The sequence below is a fragment of the Rana temporaria genome, chromosome 1 (assembly GCF_905171775.1).
Source record: "Rana temporaria chromosome 1, aRanTem1.1, whole genome shotgun sequence".
Taxonomy (NCBI): Eukaryota; Metazoa; Chordata; class Amphibia; order Anura; family Ranidae; genus Rana; species Rana temporaria.
This window is the reverse complement of record NC_053489.1, coordinates 574,604,746-574,630,316: the sequence shown is the minus strand read 5'-3', so window position 1 is coordinate 574,630,316 and position 25,571 is coordinate 574,604,746. Positions and strand designations below refer to the sequence as shown.

General features: G+C 44.9%; 1 protein-coding gene across 2 annotated transcripts in view; it reads right to left on the bottom strand.

The window, feature by feature from the left end:
• The window catches only part of LONRF1 (LON peptidase N-terminal domain and ring finger 1), a 78,738-nt gene that overhangs the window by 9,436 nt on the left and 43,731 nt on the right, over positions 1-25,571 (bottom strand). The window contains exons 1-6 of one of the 2 annotated variants that reach the window (XM_040334697.1): positions 11,079-11,599; positions 5,430-5,548; positions 2,783-2,905; positions 1,998-2,153; positions 1,227-1,470; positions 124-214 (exon numbers count right to left, since the gene is read on the bottom strand). In XM_040334697.1, the coding sequence (XP_040190631.1) occupies positions 124-214; positions 1,227-1,470; positions 1,998-2,153; positions 2,783-2,905; positions 5,430-5,548; positions 11,079-11,508 (1,163 nt within the window). In that variant the 5' untranslated portion in view covers positions 11,509-11,599. Of the gene's footprint in view, positions 1-123; positions 215-1,226; positions 1,471-1,997; positions 2,154-2,782; positions 2,906-5,429; positions 5,549-11,078; positions 11,600-25,571 lie in introns of those variants that run through there. The other variant, XM_040334698.1, reaches the window with a different exon arrangement.

Below are 25,571 nucleotides of genomic sequence, written 5' to 3'. Positions count from 1 at the left end.
AAAGATAACTACGTCAATACATACATGCAATAATCAACTGGTGCAGAGACATAATTGAGATTGTCCAACATAGTGTCCCCCTGTATTCCTTGTGCAAGATAAAGAATTATGTATGTTACCAACCTCATACAAAGGGAGCATTCAAAATCACTTCCATCAATCAAGGCATTTAGGATAGTGTTGTCGGCTAATGAAACAGCTGGATCAGACATTTCTAGAGGGAGAGGAAAAAAAAAAAAGTTTTTAACTCTAAAAACTACAACTACAGCTCGCTGTACAGATATGTCACATGATTTTGGCAAGAGGTCTTTAAAACCCCTTTCACACGGGAGCGTATTGCAGGAGCTACAGCGTTAAAAACAGCGCCTGCAATCCGCCCTCAAACAGCAGCACCATTGTCTCCAGTGTGAAAGCCAGAGAGTAGGGTGGGTACATTTGTAATGTAAATACTGAATATGGGTGTAACATGATACAAAAAAGATGAACTCCAGGAAAACACTCGGATTTCAGTTTTCTGCAATCACGCCCAATCAAAAGCAGCTCTAAGTAGAGAAAGGGCCAGCAGAGGAAGCCACCTGGGCTCTATTGTACTGCACAGTGCTGCGAATCCAACAATAAAAATACACCTTTCACACTGTGTGTTAGCAGTAAAGCACTGCTCGTTTTAGCAGTGCTTTACCACTGTTTAGGTGGCGCTTTTTGGCTGCAAGCGGGGTGCTTTTAACCCCCGCTAGCGGCCGAAAGGGGTTAAAAGTGCTCATGTTGCAGTGCTTCTGAAGCGCTGGCCATTTATTCCAATGGGCAGGGCGTTTTCGGGATCGCTGTATACAGCACTCCAAAGTTGCTGCTTGCGGGACTTTCCAATGTCCCACAAGCGCACCGCCCAAGTGTGGAATTTCTAGCGATAAAACACCTGAAAACCGCCTCAGTATAGAAGCCGAGATTTAGGACCTTATTGTTGCCCAACTTGCAGCATGCACATGTGGCTCAAAAATGTGCTAAAAACATGACGACAGTGCGTTTGACATGTTTTCAATTCATTTTAATAAGGAGCTGCATTTTGAAAAGCACTCCAAAAAAAAAAAAAAAAAAAAAAACAACACTAGCAGGACTTTTCAAAAAAAAAAAAATGCAACTGACTGGTCTCAGAATAAAATAAATAAAATCCAGTGTGAAAGGGCCATTACACCAACTTTTCTGATCTGCATTAATGGTCTTTGTCTTACCTCCCTGCTTTATGTACTTCTTTGGACCATCTTCACACACATTTGTGTCTTGCTCAGAAAGAGAGAACTTTCTTTTAAGTAATATGCCATTCTCCTTGCTGGATAGGAAAGGTTCTGAAGACACCCTTTTTAAGCCATCTTCGCTGGCAGTTTTATCAAAGTGCAGGGTGTGCACAGACTGTGCACGGTGTAAATTGCTACTGGATGTGCTGGTGCACTTCACTGATCTTTCTTTACCTTCATCCTGAAAAAGGACACAAAATAGATTAAATCCTTGACCTAAAACTCAATTTTTTGAGGAACTGAGTAATGTAAAGAATTACAACATCACCCAGTAAATTTCCTAATATCTGTGCCAAAACATAATGCATCCACACCCACCAGCTCCAAGTCCTCAGTGCCACTCCCCTCCCTCCTGAAGTGTGCAGGGTAGTGGTGCGTGCAATTGTTGCAGGCCCAGCAATAAATTAGGCGCGGGGGGGGGGGGGGGGGGGGGGGGGGGGGTTGAACGACACCTGAAAATAAGGTCTAAGCCGAGTTCTACTGCACATTTTTTAAGGTTTAATATTTTAAGGGCTTTTTATAGCCAATTATATACACAGCCTTGTGGTATAGGACAGTCCTCCGCAGTTAAACCAGGCATGTCAAAATTAAGGGAGTCTGGGATTTGCCATGGTCTTAACATAAAAAGAAGAGGTGCTTATAGGAGATGCCAAACTAAAATTGCTAATGGGGATATTTGTGATAAAGTAGAATGAAGTCTGATAATACCTGCTCCAGACTTGGCTGCATAAGATATGTAGTTTCACTCTTGTCTGATCCCAACGCAAAAGGTTTCAATGGTAAATTTGGCAAAGTTGTCATTTCAAGATCCTTTAGTATACCTTCAACTGTCTCTTGTCCAGGTGAGAGGAAGTCACATAGAATCTGCATAGTAAACAATATACAAAGATAAAGGCCCAATTCATGCAGTTATTTTTAAAGCATCTATAATAGTACATTTACGCCGAAGATTATCCCCCCCCTCCCCCCCCATTTATAATTCTCACTAAACACAAGTTTCTTTTTTTTTTTTTTTTTTTTAAACAAAGCTGAAGTTGAAATTTGTTCTTGAGAAACAGCACCAAACACATCAGTTGTGTGTAATGGTATCCCCCCCCCCCCCCCTGTTCTGCCCTCTCTGCCATTGACAGGACTCCCATTGACCCACAGTTTGTCCACATGATCCTTGTGCTGTCCACATAAGCATATGTGCGGCGAAAGAGAGGGTGGGCTTTAATGGCTGCACATGGACAGACAGCGTTTCTGAGCTTCAAGCGTGCTCACTGCACACTCCCAGCACTGACTGAACCATCATAGGCAGCTCTCAGCCCCTAGTCATTAACAGGAGCCAGCAGAACTGACTCCGGATCGCATCACTACTGACAGCCAACCACATTGGTCACATGATCGAAAAGTCTGTCCTAAATCAACCCAAAATTTCTACACAGGAAACCACCACATAAAGTTTGTGGGAGTTTCCCTATAAATGGAAACTAAACAGTCAGGCACAGTACCTTTTCGATCTCTGTTCTAGCAGATAGAAACTCTTCATCCAGTCCCAAGCACTGAAGATAACATCTTAGGGACTCATACAGGTTTCCCGTGTCCTGTAGCATTTTGGCTTTTCTGTAGTGCACCTACAATAAATAAAAACCATTTAAAGCATGTTTGACAACAGACGTCTTCACTTTCCAACATTTCCAAATATAACAAAATTCATGCTTTGCACTGTGAATGTGTAAAGCAAATAGTAGATCTTTATACTAATAAAGAAAATCCCCAAATCACTTAGCACACCCTTTAAAACCAAACACGCAGTCTTCATAGCACCAAGTTGAAGCCAAGTACCAAGTCCTGTCTCATTCATGCACTGCCATTAAACAATCCCAACACCAGAGCCTTGGGGCTCACTCAGAGTGTGCTCCTGGGAATGGGGTTTTTAGATTGCACAAAATGCAGTTTTAAAGATATACAACATACCTCGGTTTTAAAGGGGAAATTCACCTTTTTGAGAAAAATGAAAAAAGGTTAACTAGCCTCAAATATCCTGGCCACCCCTCCCGACCCCGCATTCATAAGATCCGCTTTTCCAGTGTAGTAGTCCGCACACTGCAATACACAGCCCCGGAATGAGCAGCCACCATAATGTTCACAATGGCAATGACAATCAGAGCCATGTGGCATGTATTGCAGCATACAATCCACTACACCAGCAGAACATGGCTTTGTGGCTACCAAGTGCAATGGGATCAGGAGGGGTGGCCAGGATATTTGGAGTTCGTTCACCTTTAGGCACCAACAAAACTTTTGTGGAATGGGGGTGCCAGGGGGGAGGAGGAAGGCAACACACACACACACACACACAAACAAACAAGGCCTGGATCACAGGACTAGTCACAATTGGATATCCTTCGGCATGTAACAGCTGATATACGTGTACAGTATATAAACTGAGTTTTTATCAGTTTGTCTGGAGTTCAGGGATATATACTGATCACATCTCAGTTTTATAGTTGGTAAGGTTCAATAAAAACACCAATTCATCCATTTCAACCAGTGAAAACTTGACACATTGAGGTCACAGGAAGAAATGGCTAGTTGGACAATTTTCCCTTCATTCTTGTTCAGTTGGCAGCGCTTTTTATTTTAATTTACCCTCACTTTTACTTCTGGTGACTCCTGCGCGAGAACACGTAGCTCTACGTCACCTCGCGAAGCGGCCACTCGTCCCCGACGCGCATGCCTGGCGAGTGCGATCACCGCCGGGCACCCATGATCGCTCGTTACAGAGCGAGGATCGGGAGCTGTGTGTGTAAATACACAGCTCCCGGTCCTGTCAGGGGGAGAAATGCCTGACCGTCTAAGACGTTCATACAATATGAACAGCGATCAGTCATTTCCCAATGTCAGTTCACCCCCCCTACAGTTAGAACACACCCAGGGAACATACTTAACCCCTTCCCCGCCCCCTAGTGTTAAACCCTTCCCTGCCAATGGCATTTTTATAGTAAACCAATGCATTTTTATAGCACTGATCGCTATAAAAATGCCAATGGTCCCAAATATAATTATATATATATATATATATATATATATATATATATATATATATATATATATATATATATATATATATATATATATATATATATATATATATATATATATATATATATATATATATATATATATATATATATATATATAGCGTTTTTTTTTTACAAAAAATATGTAGCAGAATACTGAGGAAAAAAAATTGTTTTTTTTTTATATATTTTTGGGGGGATATTATAGCAAAAAAAAAAATTTTTCTTTTGAAAATTGCAGCTCTATTTTTGTTTATACATCGCAAAAACTAAAAACGGTGGAGGTGATCAAATACCACCAAAAGAAAGCTCTATTTGTGGGGTAAAAAACAAAACAACAATTTTGTTTGGGAGCCACGTCGCACGACCGCGCAATTGTCCGTTAAAGCGACGCAGTGCCAAATCGCAAAAAGTGCTCTGGTCTTTGACCAGCAATATGGTCCGGGGGTTAAGTGGTTAATACAAGACACTGAAAAATAGCAAGTTCAAAAATCTGCACCAAAAACGCACATGCAGTAAATCATCTGGACCGCCATTCTGTGGTGTGAACTGGCCCAAAATAAGTTAAAGCCAACTGTCAGTTGGTGTCGCAGATCTTCTCCATGCTCTGGAAGGATCCCGACCATATTAGCAGGATCCACCCTGCTGCCAGTTTGACAGTTGGGTTCAACTCTTAGAGGGCTGAAGAGGGGGCAGGCACAGCTGGCTCTTAGCCACATCTGCTCCTTTCCCAGCCTGGCATTCCAGTAAATGCTGTGTGGAGAGCAGTGACTGACAGTCACTGCTCCGAAAAGGAAGATGCTTATTACTTGCCTATTCTCAGTGCACTCCAATACGGTCATGCAATTTTTTCAACAGTTGGCTTCCAGGGAGAGGAGAGCACCATCCCTCCTTTCCCCTAAAACAGCAGCGCCCCGAGAAGAGGCAAGCATAAGCCCTTTCCTTCTACAAGGTAGTTCGTACAGGAGTTAGAAGGTAGGTGTGAGCCGTTTTAGGTTTAGAGCCTGGAATTCCAATTTAAGTCTATTTAGAATGACATTAGTACTCATAAAAACAGAACAATTAGGATAGTCACCTCTGGCCAGTTGTGCCGTTTTGAAAGGATAAAGTCCAGTTCCTTAAGAGCTTTCCCAAACTCAAACAGTGCAGCCAAGGACTCCGCTCTGTAAACACGCAGTATCAAATCATTAGGATCTGCAAGGTGAAACATGTATATATTTCAATAAATTATTCACAGACATTTGCCATGCATTTGCTTTAGTGGTCAGTTCAAGAGAGACAGACGACTGTATTACCCTGGTGTAAGAAGAAAACAAAAACAGTAGGCTTTAAGACTTCTCTCTGCCTGTGTGTGACCTCAGATTACAGCTATAACACTACATTATCCTTAAGAGACCAGGCACATGTCAGTAGAGGGCACATAAATAGATATGTTCCCTACCAAGAACGGTTTTACCACCCCTGGCAAACACACAGCGGTGTTGGCTGCTCCCTCCCTCTCTACCTGTTCCATAACAGTTAGGTATGCATGCTTGTGTAACTCATGACATCAGAAGTGGCTTGTTTCATAACCACAAGTCATGTGGCCATGAAGGGGTGTAGCCTTTCAATTGCAGAATAATGAGAATGTTTTTCAATATACCTTTATCCGATTGCTTATCACTGCAAACAGGGCGTTCAGCAAATGGACACACAGGGAAATGAACGAACAAGCCACTATGACTGCACTAAGAAAGCTTATATTATATCGTTCCCCATTATATTCCATACTAAGGAAATCTGCCTAAAACTGGAATGTTACAACTGTAGCCTTCAGGCATGTTGCGCAACAAAAAAAATGAAATGAATACCAATACATTTAAAGATGGATATATCGAAATAAAAAAAAAACACCATCACACACCCGGATCTCAACGAGGCTTGGTTTAGCTGCATGGCTAAGACCAATGCACCCCTGAAAAAAACTGCAGGTGGCAGACAGTGAGGCTATAAATGGCATCTCCATACCACCTGTTTTAACCCCATAAATCCTGCTTCACCACACTAAATCAGATTCATGGACACATGGTTGCAGCATGGCTCCACTCCTTTTGAATGGCTTGTGCTGGGTGGCAATACTACCTGCTGAACATGCCGGGGGGGAATCTGCATGTGTAATAATTTCTGCTCTGCCACAGTATGCTTAAAGCGGGGGTTCACCCTAAAAAAAAATTCTAACATTGCATGGAGCCGACCTATGAGACCGACAGTATGCCTTTTTTTTTTTTGCGTACATACCATTTTAGGGCTATTTTCACCCCCGGCTTTCCCGCGGGACTGGGAGTTCCCAATCACAGGCTGTGATTGACGCGCTTCCGACCGGCGCATACTGCGCGTCACGAGTTGCCGAAAGAAGCAACTCGTGACGCGCAGTATGCGCCGGTCGGAAGCGCGCCAATCACAGCCTGCGATTAGGAACGCCCACTCCCGCGGGGAAGCCGGGGGTGAAAATAGCCCCAAAATGGTATGTACGCAAAAAAAAAAAAAAAAAAAAAAAAATAAAAACGCCATACTGTCTGTCTCATAGGTCGGCTCCATGCAATGTTAAATTTTTTTTTAGGGTGAACCCCCGCTTTAAAGGGTCAGTCAGGGGGCGATAACACAGCTCAGCCACCCATTTTCAGCCCCAACAAGAACAGCAACAATACTCATGCACATGAGTGAATAGTGACTGTTCCACTGTAACAAATGTGAACAATTCCTTGAAATCCTTGCTGTTCCACCCCCACATCCCCCCCATGCTAGAGGTTCCAGGCGGTCTGGGAGTGTTCAACCACATGGTGTGACTTAATGAGCATTTTTAACACCTTTGTGAGTAGACATGGCTTACTACTTTTTAATAGAGCTGCACGATTCTGGGAAAAAATGAGAATCGCAATTCTTTTGCATAAAATGAAGATCACGATTCTCTCACAATTCTCAAAAATGTATTTAAAGTTATTTTCAACACAAAAAAACGGAGCTTATGTGCTTAAATACAGTATATGTAAATCTGACGGACTATTTACATGTTAAATTTTAAAAGCCGCAGTAAACCTGCTGACCTTACATGCTTGCTAATGTGAAAGAACACCTCTGATTTTCACATTAATCTAAATGTGAAAATCAGAGGTGTTCTGTCACATTAGCAAGCATGTAAGGTTTGCTGCGGCTTTTAAAACTTAACATGTAAACAGTCCGTCATATTTATATATACTGTATTTAAGCACATAAGCTCCGTTTTGTGTTGAAAATACCTGTGAAATTGAAAACTGTTGGGTGTAACAAGATGTCCGCTTGCCCCCTTCTCACTAACATTACTGTGCAGGAGTGTTGGGTGGAGCAAGATGGCGGCGAAACGTTACTTCCTGACGAGACAGCCACTGCTGGGTGTACCAAGATGGCCACCGCTCCGGAGCTAGGCCGAAGCCGGGGACTTTCCTATGGCCGCACCCGAAAATCGCGGTTCATCCAGTGGTGAATCGAGATCTTTTTGCGATTATTCGTGCAGCTCTACTTTTTAATAAATATTGGTTGGATAATGCACTAGGCCAGTGCGCCCTTATTTGCACCATTTTTAGTGCCACCTGACGGCAAAGGGGAACAAGCGTTTTTTGGGGAAGGTAACATTCATAGGATAAAATAGAAAAAAGTTTACCATACATTTAAGGTTACCTCTTACAGGGAAACCTTTAAATCTATTTTATTAAGCTGATGTTTTAGATTTGATTCTTTTAAACCACTTATGACGTCTGAGACTTTCAATGGGAATATCCGAGTCATGCCTGCAGCTACAGACAATTCAGATATCCTTGTTTTCTCAATTCTGTGCACCATAAGAACGATCAGAGCGGCAGTTCTTTCACTTGATCGTTCTTACATGTGACACCTCCCCCCTCCCGTGCCATCGGGGACCCAGAGAAAGAATCAGCCTGATGACAACCATAGAGATTTCTGGTGACGCGATGGCCCTTGGAGGCCTGGGTGTAGCGTTATGATGTCACATCCAGGCCATGGTTGTAAACAAAGCCACGATCGTGGCTGGTAAGCATGGGATCGTGAAGAATTATTTTTTTAATCTCATGCTTTCCAGCCTGGAGGAAAGGTGTGGGGTCTTATTTACCCCACATCTCTCCATAAAGAGGACCTGTCGCAAACAATTCCTATTACAAGGGAGGTTTACATTCCTTGCAAGAGGCATAAAAGTGATGTAAAAATACATTTTGAAAACGCCCCTGTCCCCGATATCGCGCACAGAAGCAAATGCACACGCAAGTCTCGGGGATACACATATGTAAATGCCGTTCAAACCGCGTTGCGTTCGAGCGTGAGCAACAATTCTAGCACTAGACCTCCTCTGTACTCTAAACTGGTAACCTATATAACATTTTTTTTTAATTTAAAGCATTGCCTATGGAGATTTTTAAGTACCGAAGTTTGGCACCATTCCCCGAGTGTGTGCAATTTTAAAGCGTGGCATGTTGAGTATCTATTTACTCAGCGAAACATTAACCTTCACATTATACAAACAAATTTCATCAACTTTACAGTTTTGTTAGTTTTTAATTCATGAAACTTTGTTGCGCAAATACCGTGCAAGATAAAAAGTTGAAACAACCGCTATTTTATTCCCTAGGGCAGGCATGTCCAAAGTCTGGCTCGCCTGGTAAATTTTGGCATGCATGTTTTGTGGCCCCCAATGAATCCCTGAGCGCCACAAAAGATTTACCATGCTGACTGCCTTGGAGGGGACGGGACAAGTGCCGCACATACATGAGGAGTATTTCCTGTTTACATGGCGTCCTGTGTAAAAGGAAGTCCCACCTCCTGCGCTGCCATTGGACGACTGTCCATCATAAGAGGCAGGACCCTACTGAGGGTTGTATATCTAAAAAAAACAAAACAAGCTAAAGCTTCTGCCATTGGACCTACTTTGACTAAAATCTCTGCTAGAGCCCTCTTTGGAGAAAAAAAAAATAAAAACCCACACACAATCCATTGTCAGAATTGTAAAACATTATGAAGTTGTAAAAACCTGTGATGAAATAAAGGAAGGATTCTTTTGATCTGGCACATTAAACCTGACAAGTCAGGTACTCACATTCCAAGGCCTAGTAAATATCAAGTTGAAGTCCATCAATTTTCCTTTCATTTAACTTTTTAGAACCTCATTGAAAAGTGTGCAACTTTCCTCAATGAGGACAAGAGAGCAACAAAATCCTGACAGGTTTTTCCCTATTCCCGCAATTTTTATAAACCAGAAAGCTGGGCCTGGAGTTGTTTAGAGAGGAACTCCTGATGTGACTTAATCTACCTACTTTTCTTACTGAGCCATTCTGCAATGCAACTCCAGCTAAAATGTCAACTGTTCCATTCATATTTAGTGAAACAAAGTTCACAGATGTGCAAGGAAGAAGGTAAAGGTCCACCTAAACCAGAGAAATACTTTACGGAAACGATCACTATCTGGCTGCAAAACTTCTAGAGTGCACACAGCACCGTCAAGAGTAGAACTTTATATATATTTCAGGAGCTTCTTTGTATTCCTCTCACAGTAGCAGCCTAGTTTAAGTGTAGTGTGATGTTCCCTCAATTACCATCCACCTAACCCCTGATACACACACACACACACACACACACACACACACACACACACACACACACACACACAAGACCTACCCCCCTTTACATCATCCATACAGTAAGACCTACCCCCCTTTACATCATCCATACAGTAAGACCTACCCCCCTTTACATCATCCATACAGCCCTATTGGGGACATGCAGACATGTGACCAGGACTGAGTGATCAGGATACACAGTGAAAAGTAGAACTCCAGACTGGAAGAAATTACTTTAATGACATCAGAGGTGACATAACCAACCCGCTTCCTGTAATCACTACATACCCAACCTGTGCCACCATCATACCCCAATAATGACAAGGCCAATGTCATAGACCAATCAGAGGCCTAGAGAGGACAGACATGAGCCCCCCCCCCCCCCATTATGTGGAGGACAGACATGAGCCCCCCCATTATGTGGAGGACAGACATGAGCCCCCCCATTATGTGGAGGACAGACATGAGCCCCCCCATTATGTGGAGGACAGACATGAGCCCCCCCATTATGTGGAGGACAGACATGAGCCCCCCCATTATGTGGAGGACAGACATGAGCCCCCCCATTATGTGGAGGACAGACATGAGCCCCCCCATTATGTGGAGGACAGACATGAGCCCCCCCATTATGTGGAGGACAGACATGAGCCCCCCCATTATGTGGAGGACAGACATGAGCCCCCCCATTATGTGGAGGACAGACATGAGCCCCCCCATTATGTGGAGGACAGACATGAGCCCCCCCATTATGTGGAGGACAGACATGAGCCCCCCCATTATGTGGAGGACAGACATGAGCCCCCCATTATGTGGAGGACAGACATGAGCCCCCCCATTATGTGGAGGACAGACATGAGCCCCCCCATTATGTGGAGGACAGACATAAGGCCCCCCATTATGTGAAGGACAGACATAAGGCCCCCCATTATGTGGAGGACAGACGTGAACCCCCCCATTATGTGGAGGACAGACATAAGGCCCCCCCATTATGTGAAGGACAGACATAAGGCCCCCCATTATGTGGAGGACAGACATAAGGCCCCCCATTATGTGGAGGACAGACATAAGCCCCCTCCCCTCCATACCTGAGTGGATGGCCAGGCGGAGTGTGTGCAGCGCCCCCCGGTGGTCTCCGTCCTCCATCCTCCGGGTGATGTCTCGATGTAGCCGGCTCCCCCCCGGGGGACACTTGTCGGTTATCTGTCGGAGAAGCACACAGCTCCGGAGGGGCGGGCGGCCCAGCTCTCCATGACACAGGCGGCAACGTGTCCGGTGCTCCCCCTTCAGGCAGTGCCAGCAATAGGTGTGTCCGCACTGCACGGTCACCGGTTCCCTCAGGAAGCCGTCACATCCCGGACACACCAGCCTGGTCCCGCCGCCACCGTCCACACCGCCCCGCCGGTACTGCCGCAACAAGCACTCCAGCAGTCCGTCCAGCTGTAATGGGCGCGCCGTGTCCCGGGCCTCCTTCACAGCGGGAGTCACCCCACACACAGCTCCGTCGGGAGAGGCCATGACTAGCTGTACCCTCCGCTCATACCAGCCCGGAACTCTCTGTCTGCTTCCTTCACACTCCCCTCCACACACTCCTTACATAAAGACCAAGCACGGCCGTCGCGTCATGTGACCCGCCCCGACACTTCTCATTGGCTGCAACGCACAGAAGGTTATAAAACACAGCGCGTCTGCCAGCCGCTTTCATAACACAGGAGGTCACGTCACTCATATAACAGCCAGTCAGTCTGTCTACACCCCCACCCCCAAACAACACTCACTAGTTATAGAACGGCCTCTGTCATCGTGTCACCCACCCTCTTATGTAACACAATGGACAGCCTGGCACACAGCAAACCTTTCTCTCTTATAACCCCTGTCAGGTTTTATTTTACCATCTATGTCCCATTGGGGAGATTTCCTTTCACTTCCTGTCTTATAGCCAAAACAGGAAGTAGTGGGGGGAGATCCCTGGTTGTCACCACAACTAGTGTCCCCATTAGAAGATATTGCTCTATGTTCCTGTTCTGATCACCACATAATCAGAGAGGGGGATCTCCCACATGACAGCCACACACAGTTTTATAAATCAAATTCTTTTCTCATCAATAATCCATTTTTAGCCAACAATGAAATCAACTGATAATACCACACACAGGGAAGTGGAATTCAAACAACAGAAGTTACCGCCATGCAACCTCCTAATCCAACTGGTGGAAATATGATAAATTCATTGCTCAGCTAGCTCAGTGCTGTTGATTGATGCAAACAATCCATAATTCTCTCTTCTGGCTGGCTGACTCTGTTTAATTGAAAATTATCTAAACCTAAAGTCCTAAATGAATCAGAAAGGCATTCCATCCATTGTCGGTGATCTCTCCTCTACCCTGAAGCCGCTGCTGGGGAGAGGACATGACAGGACCGGAGCACTCCCATAATAGGCGAGTATGACGTGACAGGACCGGAGCACTCCCATAATAGGTGAGAATGACGTCACGGGACCGGAGCACTCCCATAATAGGCGAGTATGACGTGACAGGACCGGAGCACTCCCATAATAGGCGAGTATGACCGGAACCGGAGCACTCCCATAATAGGCAAGTATGACGTCACGGGACCGGAGCACTCCCATAATAGGTGAGTATGATGTGACCGGACCGGAGCACTCCCATAATAGGCAAGTATGACGTCACGGGACCGGAGCGCTCCCATAATAGGTGAGTATGATGGGACCGGAGCACTCCCATAATAGGTGAGTATGACGTGACCGGACCAGAGCACTCCTATAATAGACAAGTATGACGTCACAGGACCGGAGCACTCCTATAATAGGTGAGTATGACGTGACCGGACCAGAGCACTCCTATAATAGGTGAGTATGACGTGACCGGACCAGAGCACTCCCATAATAGACAAGTATGACGTCACGGAACCGGAGCACTCCCATAATAGGTGAGTATGACGGGACCGGAGCACTCCCATAATAGGCGAGTATGACGTGACGGGACCCAAGCACTCCTATAATAGGCGAGTATGACGCGACGGGACCAGAGCACTCCCATAATAGGCGAGTATGACGTGACGGGACCAGAGCACTCCCATAATAGGTGAGTATGACGTGACGGGACCGGAGCACTCCCATAATAGGTGAGTATGACGTGACGGGACCGGAGCACTCCCATAATAGGTGAGTGTGACGGGACCGGAGCACTCCCATAATAGGTGAGTGTGACGGGACCGGAGCACTCCCATAATAGGCGAGTGTGACGGGACCAGAGCATTCCCATAATAGGCGAGTATGACGTGCCGGGACCGGAGCACTCCCATAATAGGCGTGTATGACGTGACGGTACCAGAGCACTCCCATAATAGGTGAGTATGACGTGATGGGACCGGAGCACTCCTATAATAGGTGAGTATGACGTGAAGGGACCGGAGCACTCCCATAATAGGTGAGTATGATGTGACTGGACCGGAGCACTCCCATAATAGGTGAGTATGACGTGACGGGACCGGAGCACTCCCATAATAGGCGAGTATGACGTGCCGGGACCGGAGCACTCCCATAATAGGCGTGTATGACGTGACGGTACCAGAGCACTCCCATAATAGGTGAGTATGACGTGATGGGACCAGAGCACTCCTATAATAGGTGAGTATGAGGTGAAGGGACCGGAGCACTCCCATAATAGGTGAGTATGATGTGACTGGACCGGAGCACTCCCATAATAGGTGAGTATGACGTGACGGGACCGGAGCACTCCCATAATAGGTGAGTGTGACGGGACCGGAGCACTCCCATAATAGGCGAGTGTGACGGGACCAGAGCATTCCCATAATAGGCGAGTATGACGTGCCGGGACCGGAGCACTCCCATAATAGGCGTGTATGACGTGACGGTACCAGAGCACTCCCATAATAGGCGAGTATGACTGGACCGGAGCATTCCCATAATAGATGAGTATGACGTGGCGGTACCGAAGCACTCCTATAATAGGCGACTATGACATGGCGGTACCGGAACATTCCCATAATAGGCGAGTATGACGTGGCGGGACCGGAGCATTCCCATAATAGGCGAGTATGACGTGGCGGTACCGGAGCACTCCCATAATAGGCGAGTATGACATGGCGGGACCGGAGCACTCCCATAATAGGCGAGTATGACATGGCGGGACCGGAGCACTCCCATAATAGGTGAGTATGACATGGCAGGACTGGAGCACTCCCATAATAGGCGAGTATGACATGGCGGGACTGGAGCACTCCCATAATAGGCAAGTATGACGTGACGGGACCGGAGCACTCCCATAATAGGCGAGTATGACATGGCGGGACCGGAGCACTCCCATAATAGGTGAGTATGACATGGCGGGACTGGAGCACTCCCATAATAGGTGAGTATGACATGGCGGGACCGGAGCACTCCCATAATAGGTGAGTATGACATGGCACTCCCATAATAGGTGAGTAGGGATGAGCTTCGTGTTCGAGTCGAAATTCCAAATTCGTCACGGCCCATAATTTACTGCGGCATCACAGTGCATTGCTGGCTGATGATTGACCAAGCATGCACTATGACCTGCATGCTTTGGCCAATCACAGCGCGGTAAGAACGGAGAGCCATAATTGGCCAAAGCCAGGGTGGCTTTGGCCAATTATGTCTCAGGGGGTTTAGTACACGCCCCACACTATATAAGGCCGTCTGCGTGGCGGCCTTGTGTAGTGTGTTGCGACGGCGGAGAGAGAGAGACACAGTGTCATTTAATTTGAGTTAGATAGAGCAGGCAGAGAGAGACAGTGTCATTTCATTTGAGTTAGATAGAGCAGGCATGCGAGTCAGTTAGCTGCATTTACAGTGTATGCAGTAATTATATATATATATATATATATATAGCACTACCCCCGAAGGAGCTGCTGGTTTGTTTTGGGTGGCACATTTACCTTGTGGCTCTCCAAATTCCTAGGGGTGAATGGTGCATATAGCAGTAGTAAAGGAATGTCCGCAACAGGTGTCTTTTTCTGTGCTCTTTATTACCCAGCCGGGTAAAAACAATAAACTGGTGGTGAAAGGATAGAGTTGAAGGAAGAAGAACAGCAGATTCAGGCGTAGTATTTGGAAACAGTCCTGCACCACTCCTGCCTGAGTGGGTTTAGCGTACCCGGACAGGCCTTTCTCACTGACCTGGCAGCCGGAGTATTATTATTATACAGGATTTATATAGCGCCAACAGTTTGCGCAGCGCTTTACATCAGGGGAGACAGTACAGTCACAATACAAATCAATACAGGAGGGATCAGAGGGCCTTGCTTGTTAGAGCTTACAATCTAGAAGGTATCACTCGAACCTTTAACTTGAGGAAAAGTCTCTGCCACAGACCCTCCTGGTATGGACTCAGGGAGAAACCTCTGCCACAGTCCCCCACTGATTGCAATTACGGAGACAATCCTCCTTGAAGAATTACGCCTGGATCTCCTTCTTATTGTCGCCCAGGTACCGACTGACAGGTGATTAATCCTTCAGTGTCCGACTACCTTGATCCCCGGTGGTTTGTCGAAATCCTTTTGTATCGCCAGCCTCTCATTGGCTCTCCGCAGATGGACTCCCCACCGGACAGCTATACGACTTGGGATCTTCAAGAAATGGGAACCCAGTCGATCACTGGGTCCCCGCCGCTGCTCAAATGTTTCGGACAAACACGGTCCTGGAACCAGGAACACCGTGTGGCACGCACTCCCTGGCCAGGTAGGCCATAACGCCGGGGCGCCATGACGTGGCCACCCTAGAAGGTGGGTGCCACACTGGACAAAGAAGACCCAGACTCAATGGCGTCTGTCCCATAAATACCCTCTCCCAGCATGCCCAGCGAGGAAACTCCCTCCTGATTGGCTGCTGGGAAAAAGCACTCAAGTCTTGACTTCACTGCTGCCACCTATCATCCTGGGGTGGAATATCACTCCAGCAACAACATAATTAGCCCACAGCACAGCCAAGCTGAGACAGAGACCCTGTTTTGAACATAACAATTTGGATCAGAGTCTACTAATACTCTGATCACCCTCTAAATTTCAATAGCACCGATACTTGGAAGTAACCAGGCACTACATATATTATACACACTGTATTCAGTTTAGCTAGATCCTTTCCTGTTATTCTCTTCCTAATATACAGATCGGCAGGCAGGTGATTGTGGTAGCTGCAGTATTTACAGTTAGTGTACTGTGTCCTTTGCACAGTGTGCACCTAAAACTAACTGAAGACAATTGCTGGTGTTCTGATACCATTAATACCACAGGCAGGCAGCTGCAGTATTTACAGTTAGTGTACTGTGTCCTCTGCACAGTGTGCCCCTAAAACTAACTGAAGACAATTGCTGGTGTTCTGATACCATTAATACCACAGGCAGGCAGCTGCAGTATTTACAGTTAGTGTACTGTGTCGTGTGCACCTAAAACGAACTGAAGACAATTGCTAGTGTTCTGATTCCTAATAATACTACAGGCAGGCAGTTGATTCGCTAGCTGCAGTATAATCAATTTATATATATATATATATATATATATATATATATATATATACATACACACACACATATACACACACACACATATATATATACACATACACACACACACACACACACACACACACACACACACACACACACATCCCAGCTTTGTGCAGCTACATCTTACTGGAGGCCATTAGTATGTCTGGAAGGCAAACAAGGAGAGGCAGGCAGTCACAAGCCAATAAAAGAGGGCAAGCAGGCTCTGTGTCTAGAGGCAACAGTACTGGTCGTGGACAGGGTGCATCCTCATCAGCACGTGGCCGTGGGACACGCTTGTCCTTTTTTTGCGGCAGCTGGCCATGTTGAGCCACAACATGCCAAAGACTTGGTAGAGTGAATGACCAAGCTGTCCTCATCTTCCTCATCCTCTCTCACCCAGACTCAGGGTACTTTGTCTGGTAAAGCATCTGCCAATGCGGCCTCTTTCCTCGGCTCAATGGCATCAGTCACTCCTTCCCTAGCCCCACCATGTCCTCCTGAGGAGTCCCCCAAACTGTTTGATCACAGTGTTGGGTACATGCTGCAGGAGGATACGCAGTGTTTTGAAGGCTCCGATGATGGTACCCAGCTAGAGGAAGGCAGTAACGTGAGCCCAGAGAGAGGGAGTGCCCAAGAAGGACAGCAATCTGGCAGTCATGTTCCTCCAGCTGCAGCATACTGCCTGGTTTGCTCCAGTGATGAGGAGGGAGGGGATGATGAGGTCACTGACTCCACGTGGGTGCATGATAGTAGAGAGGAGGAGGCACATCTCCAACGAGACAGGATGCCCTCCAGGGGCCAGCTTAAGGGCAGCACACCGACTGCATCACACCGCAAATCTCTGCATGTGCAGGGCGCTGCTGTCTCTCCGCGTTATTCCAAAAGTTCTTTCGTGTGGGCCTATTTTGAGACGAGTGCATCAGATCGCACCGCTGCTATTTGCAACATATGTCTCAACTGTATCTCGAGTGGCCAAAACATCACCCACGTGGGCACCACATGCTTGACCAGATATATGTCGACCTGCCATGAAGTTCGTTGGCAAGCGTACCTAAAAGACCCACACCAAAGAACAAAGGGAACCTCTCGTTGCTCCTCATCAGCTGGGATCTCCAACCCCACTATACCTTCAGTCCTCTCTGAAACCTGCATGAGAGGAATGAAGGTGTATAATTAGGTGTGTCACAGCCAAGTACTTGCGGGCAATCTGCTATCGGTACACCGACGTCAGATTGTACCAGACACATTTCCCTGCCCCAGCTGCTGCAGCGCCAAAAGAAGTTAGCTCCCAGCCATCCACATGCCCAGTGGTTGAATGCTAGCTTGGCTAAATTGCTAGCACTTCAACTGCTGCCTTTTCAGTTAGTAGACTCTGCCCCCTTTCGTGAGTTTGTGGAATGTGCGGTTCCTCAGTGGCAGGTTCCCAAACGCCACTTTTTCTCACAAAAGGCGTTTCCGCCTCTCTACCGGCATGTGGAAGGCAATGTCTTGGCCTCGCTGGACAGGGCGATCAGCGGTAAGGTGCATATTACCGCTGACTCATGGTCCAGCAGGCATGGACAGGGACGTTACCTATCTTTCACGGCGCATTGGGTGATTCTGCTGGCAGCTGGGAAGGATGCAGGACAAGGTACAGTAGTGTTGGAGCTTGTTCCGCCACCACACCTCCAAAATGCTTAAAAATAGATTTTACTTTAAAAATGTAGCTTTAATGTAATGTCTGGTCCCGGCAATATGGATGAAGATCATTGAGAAAAATGCGGCCTCTTTCCTCGGCTCAATGGCATCAGTCACTCCTTCCCTAGCCCCACCATGTCCTCCTGAGGAGTCCCCCGAACTGTTTGATCACAGTGTTGGGTACATGCTGCAGGAGGATACGCAGCATTTTGAAGGCTCCGATGATGGTACCCAGCTAGAGGAAGGCAGTAACGTGAGCCCAGAGAGAGGGAGTGCCCAAGAAGGACAGCAATCTGGCAGTCATGTTCCTCCAGCTGGTTCTGCTGGCAGCTGGGAAGGATGCAGGACAAGGTACAGTAGTGTTGGAGCTTGTTCCGCCACCACACCTCCAAAATGCTAAAACATAGATTTTTTGGCTGGAGCTACACTTTAAAAATGTACCAGTTCAAAATTTCAAACAGATTCTACTTAACAACAAACCTACAGTCCCTGTCTTGTTTGCACTGCCTGTATACTGCTGTTCACAGTATATAGGGCCTGGGGGCCCCACGCCTTTCCTTTTTTTTATTTGGGTGCAGGGTTCCCCTTAATATCCATACAAGACCCCCCACAGGGGCTGGGGGGGAGGGGTACCCATGCAATTTTTCTCAATGATCTTCATCCATATTGCCGGGACCAGACATTACATTAAAGCTGCAGTTTTTTTTTTTTTTTTTTTTTACATAATTGTTAAATTTAATAAAATTGCAACTGTGCTTTTACAATCTATTTTATATCTTTTATTCATTTTTTACAAAACAGTACAATTAATACAACATAAAATCACTATACAGACTGACATATATGGTCTCAAAGTGTATCCTTTTCATTAAAAAGACCTTAAGAAAACTATATCTTCTTCTACCAATACTACGTACTGCGCCTATATTTCTCCAACATTTCACCCCAAGGCCAGTCCTTCCCTTTCCACTCTCCTTGGGAGATACCCAGAGATAGGGCCTTACAACCTATACCTACAGTGAGTGGAGGGGGGGAGGACATATAGAAGAGAGAGAGAGAGAGAGAGACAGAAGGAGAGAGGGGGAGGATATAAAAAAAAAAAAAAAAAAAAAAAAAAAAAAAAAAAAAAAAGAAACAGGAAACACACTACGTCCTACTAGAGTATAATAAAAAGTGTAAGGGTTTATTCCCCTTATTGTGTATTAACTTATGTGTGCAAACCAGGAAGGGGTTAAAAAAAAAAAAAAAAAAAAAGGGGAAAACCCTAAGTCCCCCTACAATATAATGAAAAATATAGGGGTTATTTCCCCTAGTTGTGTATTTACTTAAAAACGAAAAAGAGTTGAGAGGGGAAAAAAAAAAAAAAAAAAAGACACTAAGTCCTACTAAAATATGGTGAAAGATTTAGGGGGTTAATTCCCCTTATTGTGTATTTACATGAGTGTACAAAGCCAGGAGGGGAGTTGTAAAAAAAAAAAAAAAAAAAAAAAAGATAGGCGCTAAGTCCATCTTGAATATAGTGAAAAAAAAGTAGGGGTTAATTCCCCTTATTGTGTATATTACTTAAGTGACCAAAAAATGAAAAAAGAAAAGAAAGAGAGAGAGAAAAAAAAAAAAAAAAAAGACTATAAGTCCTACTAAAATATGGTGAAAAATTTAGGGGGGTAATTCCCCTTATTGTGTATTTACATGAGTGTACAAAGCCAGGAGGGGAGTTGTAAGAAACAAAGATAGACGCTAAGTCCATCTTAAATATAGTGAAAAAATGTAGGGGTTAATTCCCCTTATTGTGTATATTACTTAAGTGACCAAAAAATGAAAATGAAAAAAGAAAAGAAAGAGAGAGAAAAGAAAAAAAAAAAAAAAACCCCAAGGTCAGAAGGGGAATAAGACAATTACCCCTATGATGTGAAGACAACAACAACAAAAAAAAAAAAAAAAAAAAAAAAAAAAAAATATATAAACAAAAAGGACATTCTGTTATGGGGGCTATAATTTCCCCCTATTGTGCATATTACCCATGTTTGGAAATATAGACCCCCTCCACCGACAAATATAGATAAGAAAAAAAAGGAAAAAAGCATACGCGAGGAGAGAGGGGGATTCTAGAAGGATTCCCCACAACGGTCTCCTCTATTCCCCTCCATTCCCTACCCCCTCATCTCCCCCCTCCCTCCCCCTCGCCCTGAAATCCCTCCATCCCCTCCAAATCATTTCGTATCTTGGTCCCGACTCTACCTGAAAGGACCACAGCTCCTCCATCACTCTCATTTTATCAATTTCTTGGAGCCATTCCCCTATCGAGGGTGCTCTTTTTTCCCTCCAGTTCCTAGGTATTAGTGCCTTGGCTCCGTTCAATAGGAACGGGACCAAGGAACCCCTATACTTTTTCCTGGACATACTCGTAGTGTGGAACAAACATTCCCATGGATCATATCTTATCTCATATCCACTGATTTTTTTTATCAGGCCTAGTACCTCCCTCCAGTATACCTGTATGAGGGGGCATTGCCACCATATGTGGGCATGAGTTCCCTCCATCCCGCACTCCCTCCAGCATAAGGGGGACGTCTCACAATTCATTCTGTGCAGTTTAATTGGTACATAGTACCATTTAGTAAGTAGCTTATAATTGGTTTCTTTTACTTTTGCGTCCATCGTTGTAGCCTGGACGTATTCTAGCACCTGTCTCTTCTTCTTGTAGGATATAGTTTGATTAAGTTCTATTTCCCAGCTTTCTATCATTTTCAATTTTCCTAGCTCTATCTTGGGTGTCAGCATCTTGTACAGATTTGATATTCCCCCTTTCCCAGGTTCTCCTTGGGTCATAAGTTTTTCCCATTGATTTAGTTCATTCATAGCTCGCAAGGGCTTCGACAAGGTACCAACAAAATGTTGGACTTGTCTGTGTCTCCACCTATCTCCTGGGTACTGTCCATATTTCTCTTGAAGTTCTCCCACCGGACACACTTCATTTCCTTTTGTTATATCCTTCAGTCTTAAAGTGTCTGAAGTTGCCCACCTCCGATATAATCCCCCCTCCTTGCCAGGCGGAAAGAAATCTGTGCCTGTAAGTGGCAGCAGCGGGCTATTATAGGGCAATTTATTTTTCTTACAGAGCTTATCCCATATTCTAAAAGTTTCTTTTGTTATTACAGGAATATCCAGGGGTAATCCTCTATATTGCCTCGGTACCCATATTATATTTCCCAGCTCTTTTTTACTTAGACTTTCTTCGACTTCTACCCACTTTTTTTTGCTTCCAACCTCACCCTGCGCCCAATCTGTAATCCTCCTCAATACTGCCGCCTCATAGTACCTTCTGAAGTCCGGCAACTGTATTCCTCCTTCCTCTTTGGATCTAATCAAAGTCTCCACTGCTATACGCGGCTTTTTCCCCCTCCATATGAATCCTCCTATTATCTTGTCCAGGATTTTAAAATATGTTTCTGGAATTTTTATCGGGAGTGTTTGGAAGATATAAAGAACTTTCGGCAAGATCATCATTTTTATAGTACTCACCCTTCCCCACCATGATATTCTGTCTATACTATATCCTTTTAAATCTGATTTTACTTTGTTCAATAATAGTATATAATTGTCTTCATAGAAATATCTTTCCCTGCTGGACAAATATATACCTAAATATTTCATCCTCCTCTGCTTCCATTTGAATGGATAGAGCCCCTCAAGTTCCCTACGCTCCTGAGGGCTTAATGAAATACTTAGTATCTCTGTTTTATCTTTATTAATCTTAAGGTTAGAGATCTCACCGTACTGTTCATATTCCCACATTATTTTGGGCAGTGTTTCCCTGGGGTTAGATACGAATAACATCATGTCATCCGCGAATGCGGATATCTTGTGCTCCCTTCTCTTCAATTTTATCCCTTCTATTTCCTGGTTCATCCGTATTGTTTCCAGTAAAGGCTCCAATGATAGGACGAATAGGAGAGGCGAAAGCGGACACCCCTGCCGGGTCCCATTACCAAGTGAAAAGCTGTCCGAGAGGGTACCATTCACCCTCACCTGAGCAGAGGGCCCAGAATAAAGAGCCCCTATCCACCTGAGCATACTTGGGCCAAATCCTATATGAGATAAGTTTGCTAGCATAAATTCCCAATCCAGCCTGTCAAACGCCTTTTCGGCATCTAATGACAGGAATACTATTGGTTCTTTATTCTTTTTGGCTTTCTGTAATAAAAATATAACTCTTAGAATGTTTTCTCTCGTTTCTCTCCCAGGCACAAAACCCGCTTGGTCATTATCTATAAGGTCTATTAAGAGCGGTTTTATTCTCTCAGCGAGGATTTTAGAATAGATTTTTATGTCCACGTTTATTAAAGATATCGGCCTATAACTGGCACACAAAGCAGGGTCCTTATCTTCCTTCCCTATCAAAGTTATGTGGGCATTCAGGGCCTCCTTCCGCATTACCATGCCCCCCCTTATTGAGTTCATGTACTTCTGAAAAAATGGCACTAGTATCCCCCCAAACCTTTTATAATATAATGATGTAAACCCGTCAGGGCCGGGGCTCTTCCCCATTTTGATACTCCTGATCACTTGACTTATTTCTTCTTTTGTTATTTCTTTTTCTAGATCACTTATTACTTCCTCTACTAGGCCAGGGGTCTTGACCCTTTCTAAATATTGTTTAATTTTTTCTCTTCTATTCTGGACTTCTGTATCCCCTTGCCCCTTGTTAACATTGTATAGGTTTTGGTAATAATCATAGAATATTTTAGTTATCTCACTAGTTGAATGTCTCATTTCTCCATTTCTATCTTTTATTTTCAGGATAGAGTTCTGTGTGTTTCTTGGTTTTATGGTCCTTGCTAACAGTCTCCCCGGTTTATTACCAAGGGCATAAAATTTGTTGTTCACATTATTGAAAATCCATTTAGTTTCCTGCTCAAGGAGGTCACGGAGCTCTTCTCTCTTACTATTTAGAACACTTAGGACCTGCTCTTCCTGCACTACTTTATGCTCCCGTTCAAGAGCCTGTATTTCTTCTAGTAGTGTTTGTTTCCGTATCTGCCTAATCTTCCTCCTCTTAACCTTTTCTGCAATCAACCTCCCTCTTACAAATGCCTTATGCATTTCCCAAAGCGTGGCTGGTGCTATGTTTTCAATATCATTTTCTTTGAAGAATATACTCATGTCCTTTTCTAGATCATCGGCTATCTTAATATTATTTATTAAGGACTCGTCCAATCTCCACACTGGATATCCAGCCGGGATCTCCCCTGAATCTAAAGACATTACCACTGGGGCATGGTCAGACAGTGTTATAGATTTTATTTCCATCCTTATCAGTCCTTCAAGCAGCCGATGATCTAGTAGGACATGATCGATTCTTGAGTATGACCCATGTACTACTGAGAAATATGTGTAGTCCTTAACTTTTGGATGGAGGATTCTCCAGGCTTCCACCATTTGCATTTGATGTAATTTATGTTTAATCATTCTAAGATATTTCCCTTCCGATCTCAATGAGATGGGTTGGGTATCTAACAGTGAATCAAATACAAAGTTTAGGTCGCCTGCCAGGATCACCATACCTTCTCTAAAACATTCTAATCTATTCAAAATTTTTCTCAGGTAGACAGCCGGCCTTACATTAGGACAATATACATTTACCAATGTGTATCTTATATTCAGAATAGTACCCTTGATAAACAGGTATCTTCCATCGGGGTCTATTTCCGTAGCTTCTAGGGAGAACCGTGTGTTTCTATCGAACCCTATTGCTACTCCCTTTGCTCTTTTATTAGGGGAATAGCTATGAATCCATGTAGGGAACTCCTTTGAATTTAATCTAGTTTTGGATGTTATTTTTAGGTGAGTTTCCTGGAGAAACACTATGTTGGCCGAGAATCTCTTCATCTCCTGTAGTACCTGATACCGCTTACTGGGGTTGTTTAACCCTCGTACATTGTACGTAACCATTTTTACCGCACCCATTTATTATACTTCACTTTTTTACCTCTTAATGAGGTTCGGAAATCATATCCCCACAGGACATGAGAGACTCCGGGCCTTTTCTCCACCTGTAGGACAACCAAACCACATTCCTGGTTCAACTTCAAACTCATATTTGTTAACAAGAACATCTTAATCAGGGTACCTCGAGACCACATAAAAAACATATACCCCCCCCCCTCTCCCACCCCCCCCCCCAACGCATTGAACCTCAATGCTAAGACTCACTCGGTCAGTGCCCATCCAGGCCGCTTGCCGAGAGAGCCTTTCCTCGGGACGTCTACTATGACCCCCCAATTTCCAGGCCCCGTCCACAAAGTCGGGGTGGCTCCTGGTCCCGGGACAGAACAGCAGCTCCTATTTACCTCCTCCCCAGGCGACATCTCCTATTCTACCTCTAGGTGTTGGCCTTACTGCCCACTAATGTTACAAAGGGAGAGGATAAAGCGGAAGATCAGATAGTGGGGGGCAGTCCTCCCAGATACCTGATAACCAGCCATCTCTGTCCCCCACCATCCCATCCCCCCCCCTCCTCCCCCTATCCCAATACTCTAGAGAGATCTCTCTTGGGTCCCCCTAGGCCCAGGAAGTCTATGCCCTATTCCATTCCTGTTCCCTCCATCTTCTCCAGGCTGGAGGCCTCTTTTCCCAATTGTCTATTTGCATTGGCTGAATATTCAGCTTTTTGCAAAATTCTTTTACATCTTCAGGGAAACGAATAACTGCTGAAATCCCCATGTTCTTAACCGATAGGCAGGCTGGGAACCCCCATCTATACGGTATGTCCTTTGATTGTAGATGACTGGTTAGTGGCCTCAACGCCCTCTTTCGTGCTAATGTCTCTGCCGAGAGATCCGAAAACAAGAGTAACTTGATCCCTTTGTATTCCATGATAGCCGAATTCCTAGTGGTTTGAGACACCAGCTCTTTTTGGTTATATTCTAGGAATCTGACTATGATGTCCCTTGGTAGGTCTCTTTGTGTGTTATAAAATTTTTGTATTCTGTGGACCCGTTCGAAGTGCATAGGGGCTGTCGCCTCCCTTTTTAGGGCTGTGTTGAATATCCCTCTGAGCACCTCCCCCAGTTCTGTGTCTTTAACTTCTTCTGGGAGGCCTTTTATACGCAAGTTTTTTCGTCTGCTGCGATTCTCTTGATCCTCTAATTTATAGCGAGCATTTCTTATTTCTATCCAGTCCATGTCAGCTCTATCCCTTAATTCCGTTATTGCATTTCTATGTTCCTCTAATTGTTCCTCTATCCCTTCAACTCTCTGTAGCACGCTCTGGATGTCTCTTCTAGTTGCACCCATTTCCCCTTTGATAGTTCTTTCTAGGCGTAGTATCATTTCTGACATGTCCATCATATCCTG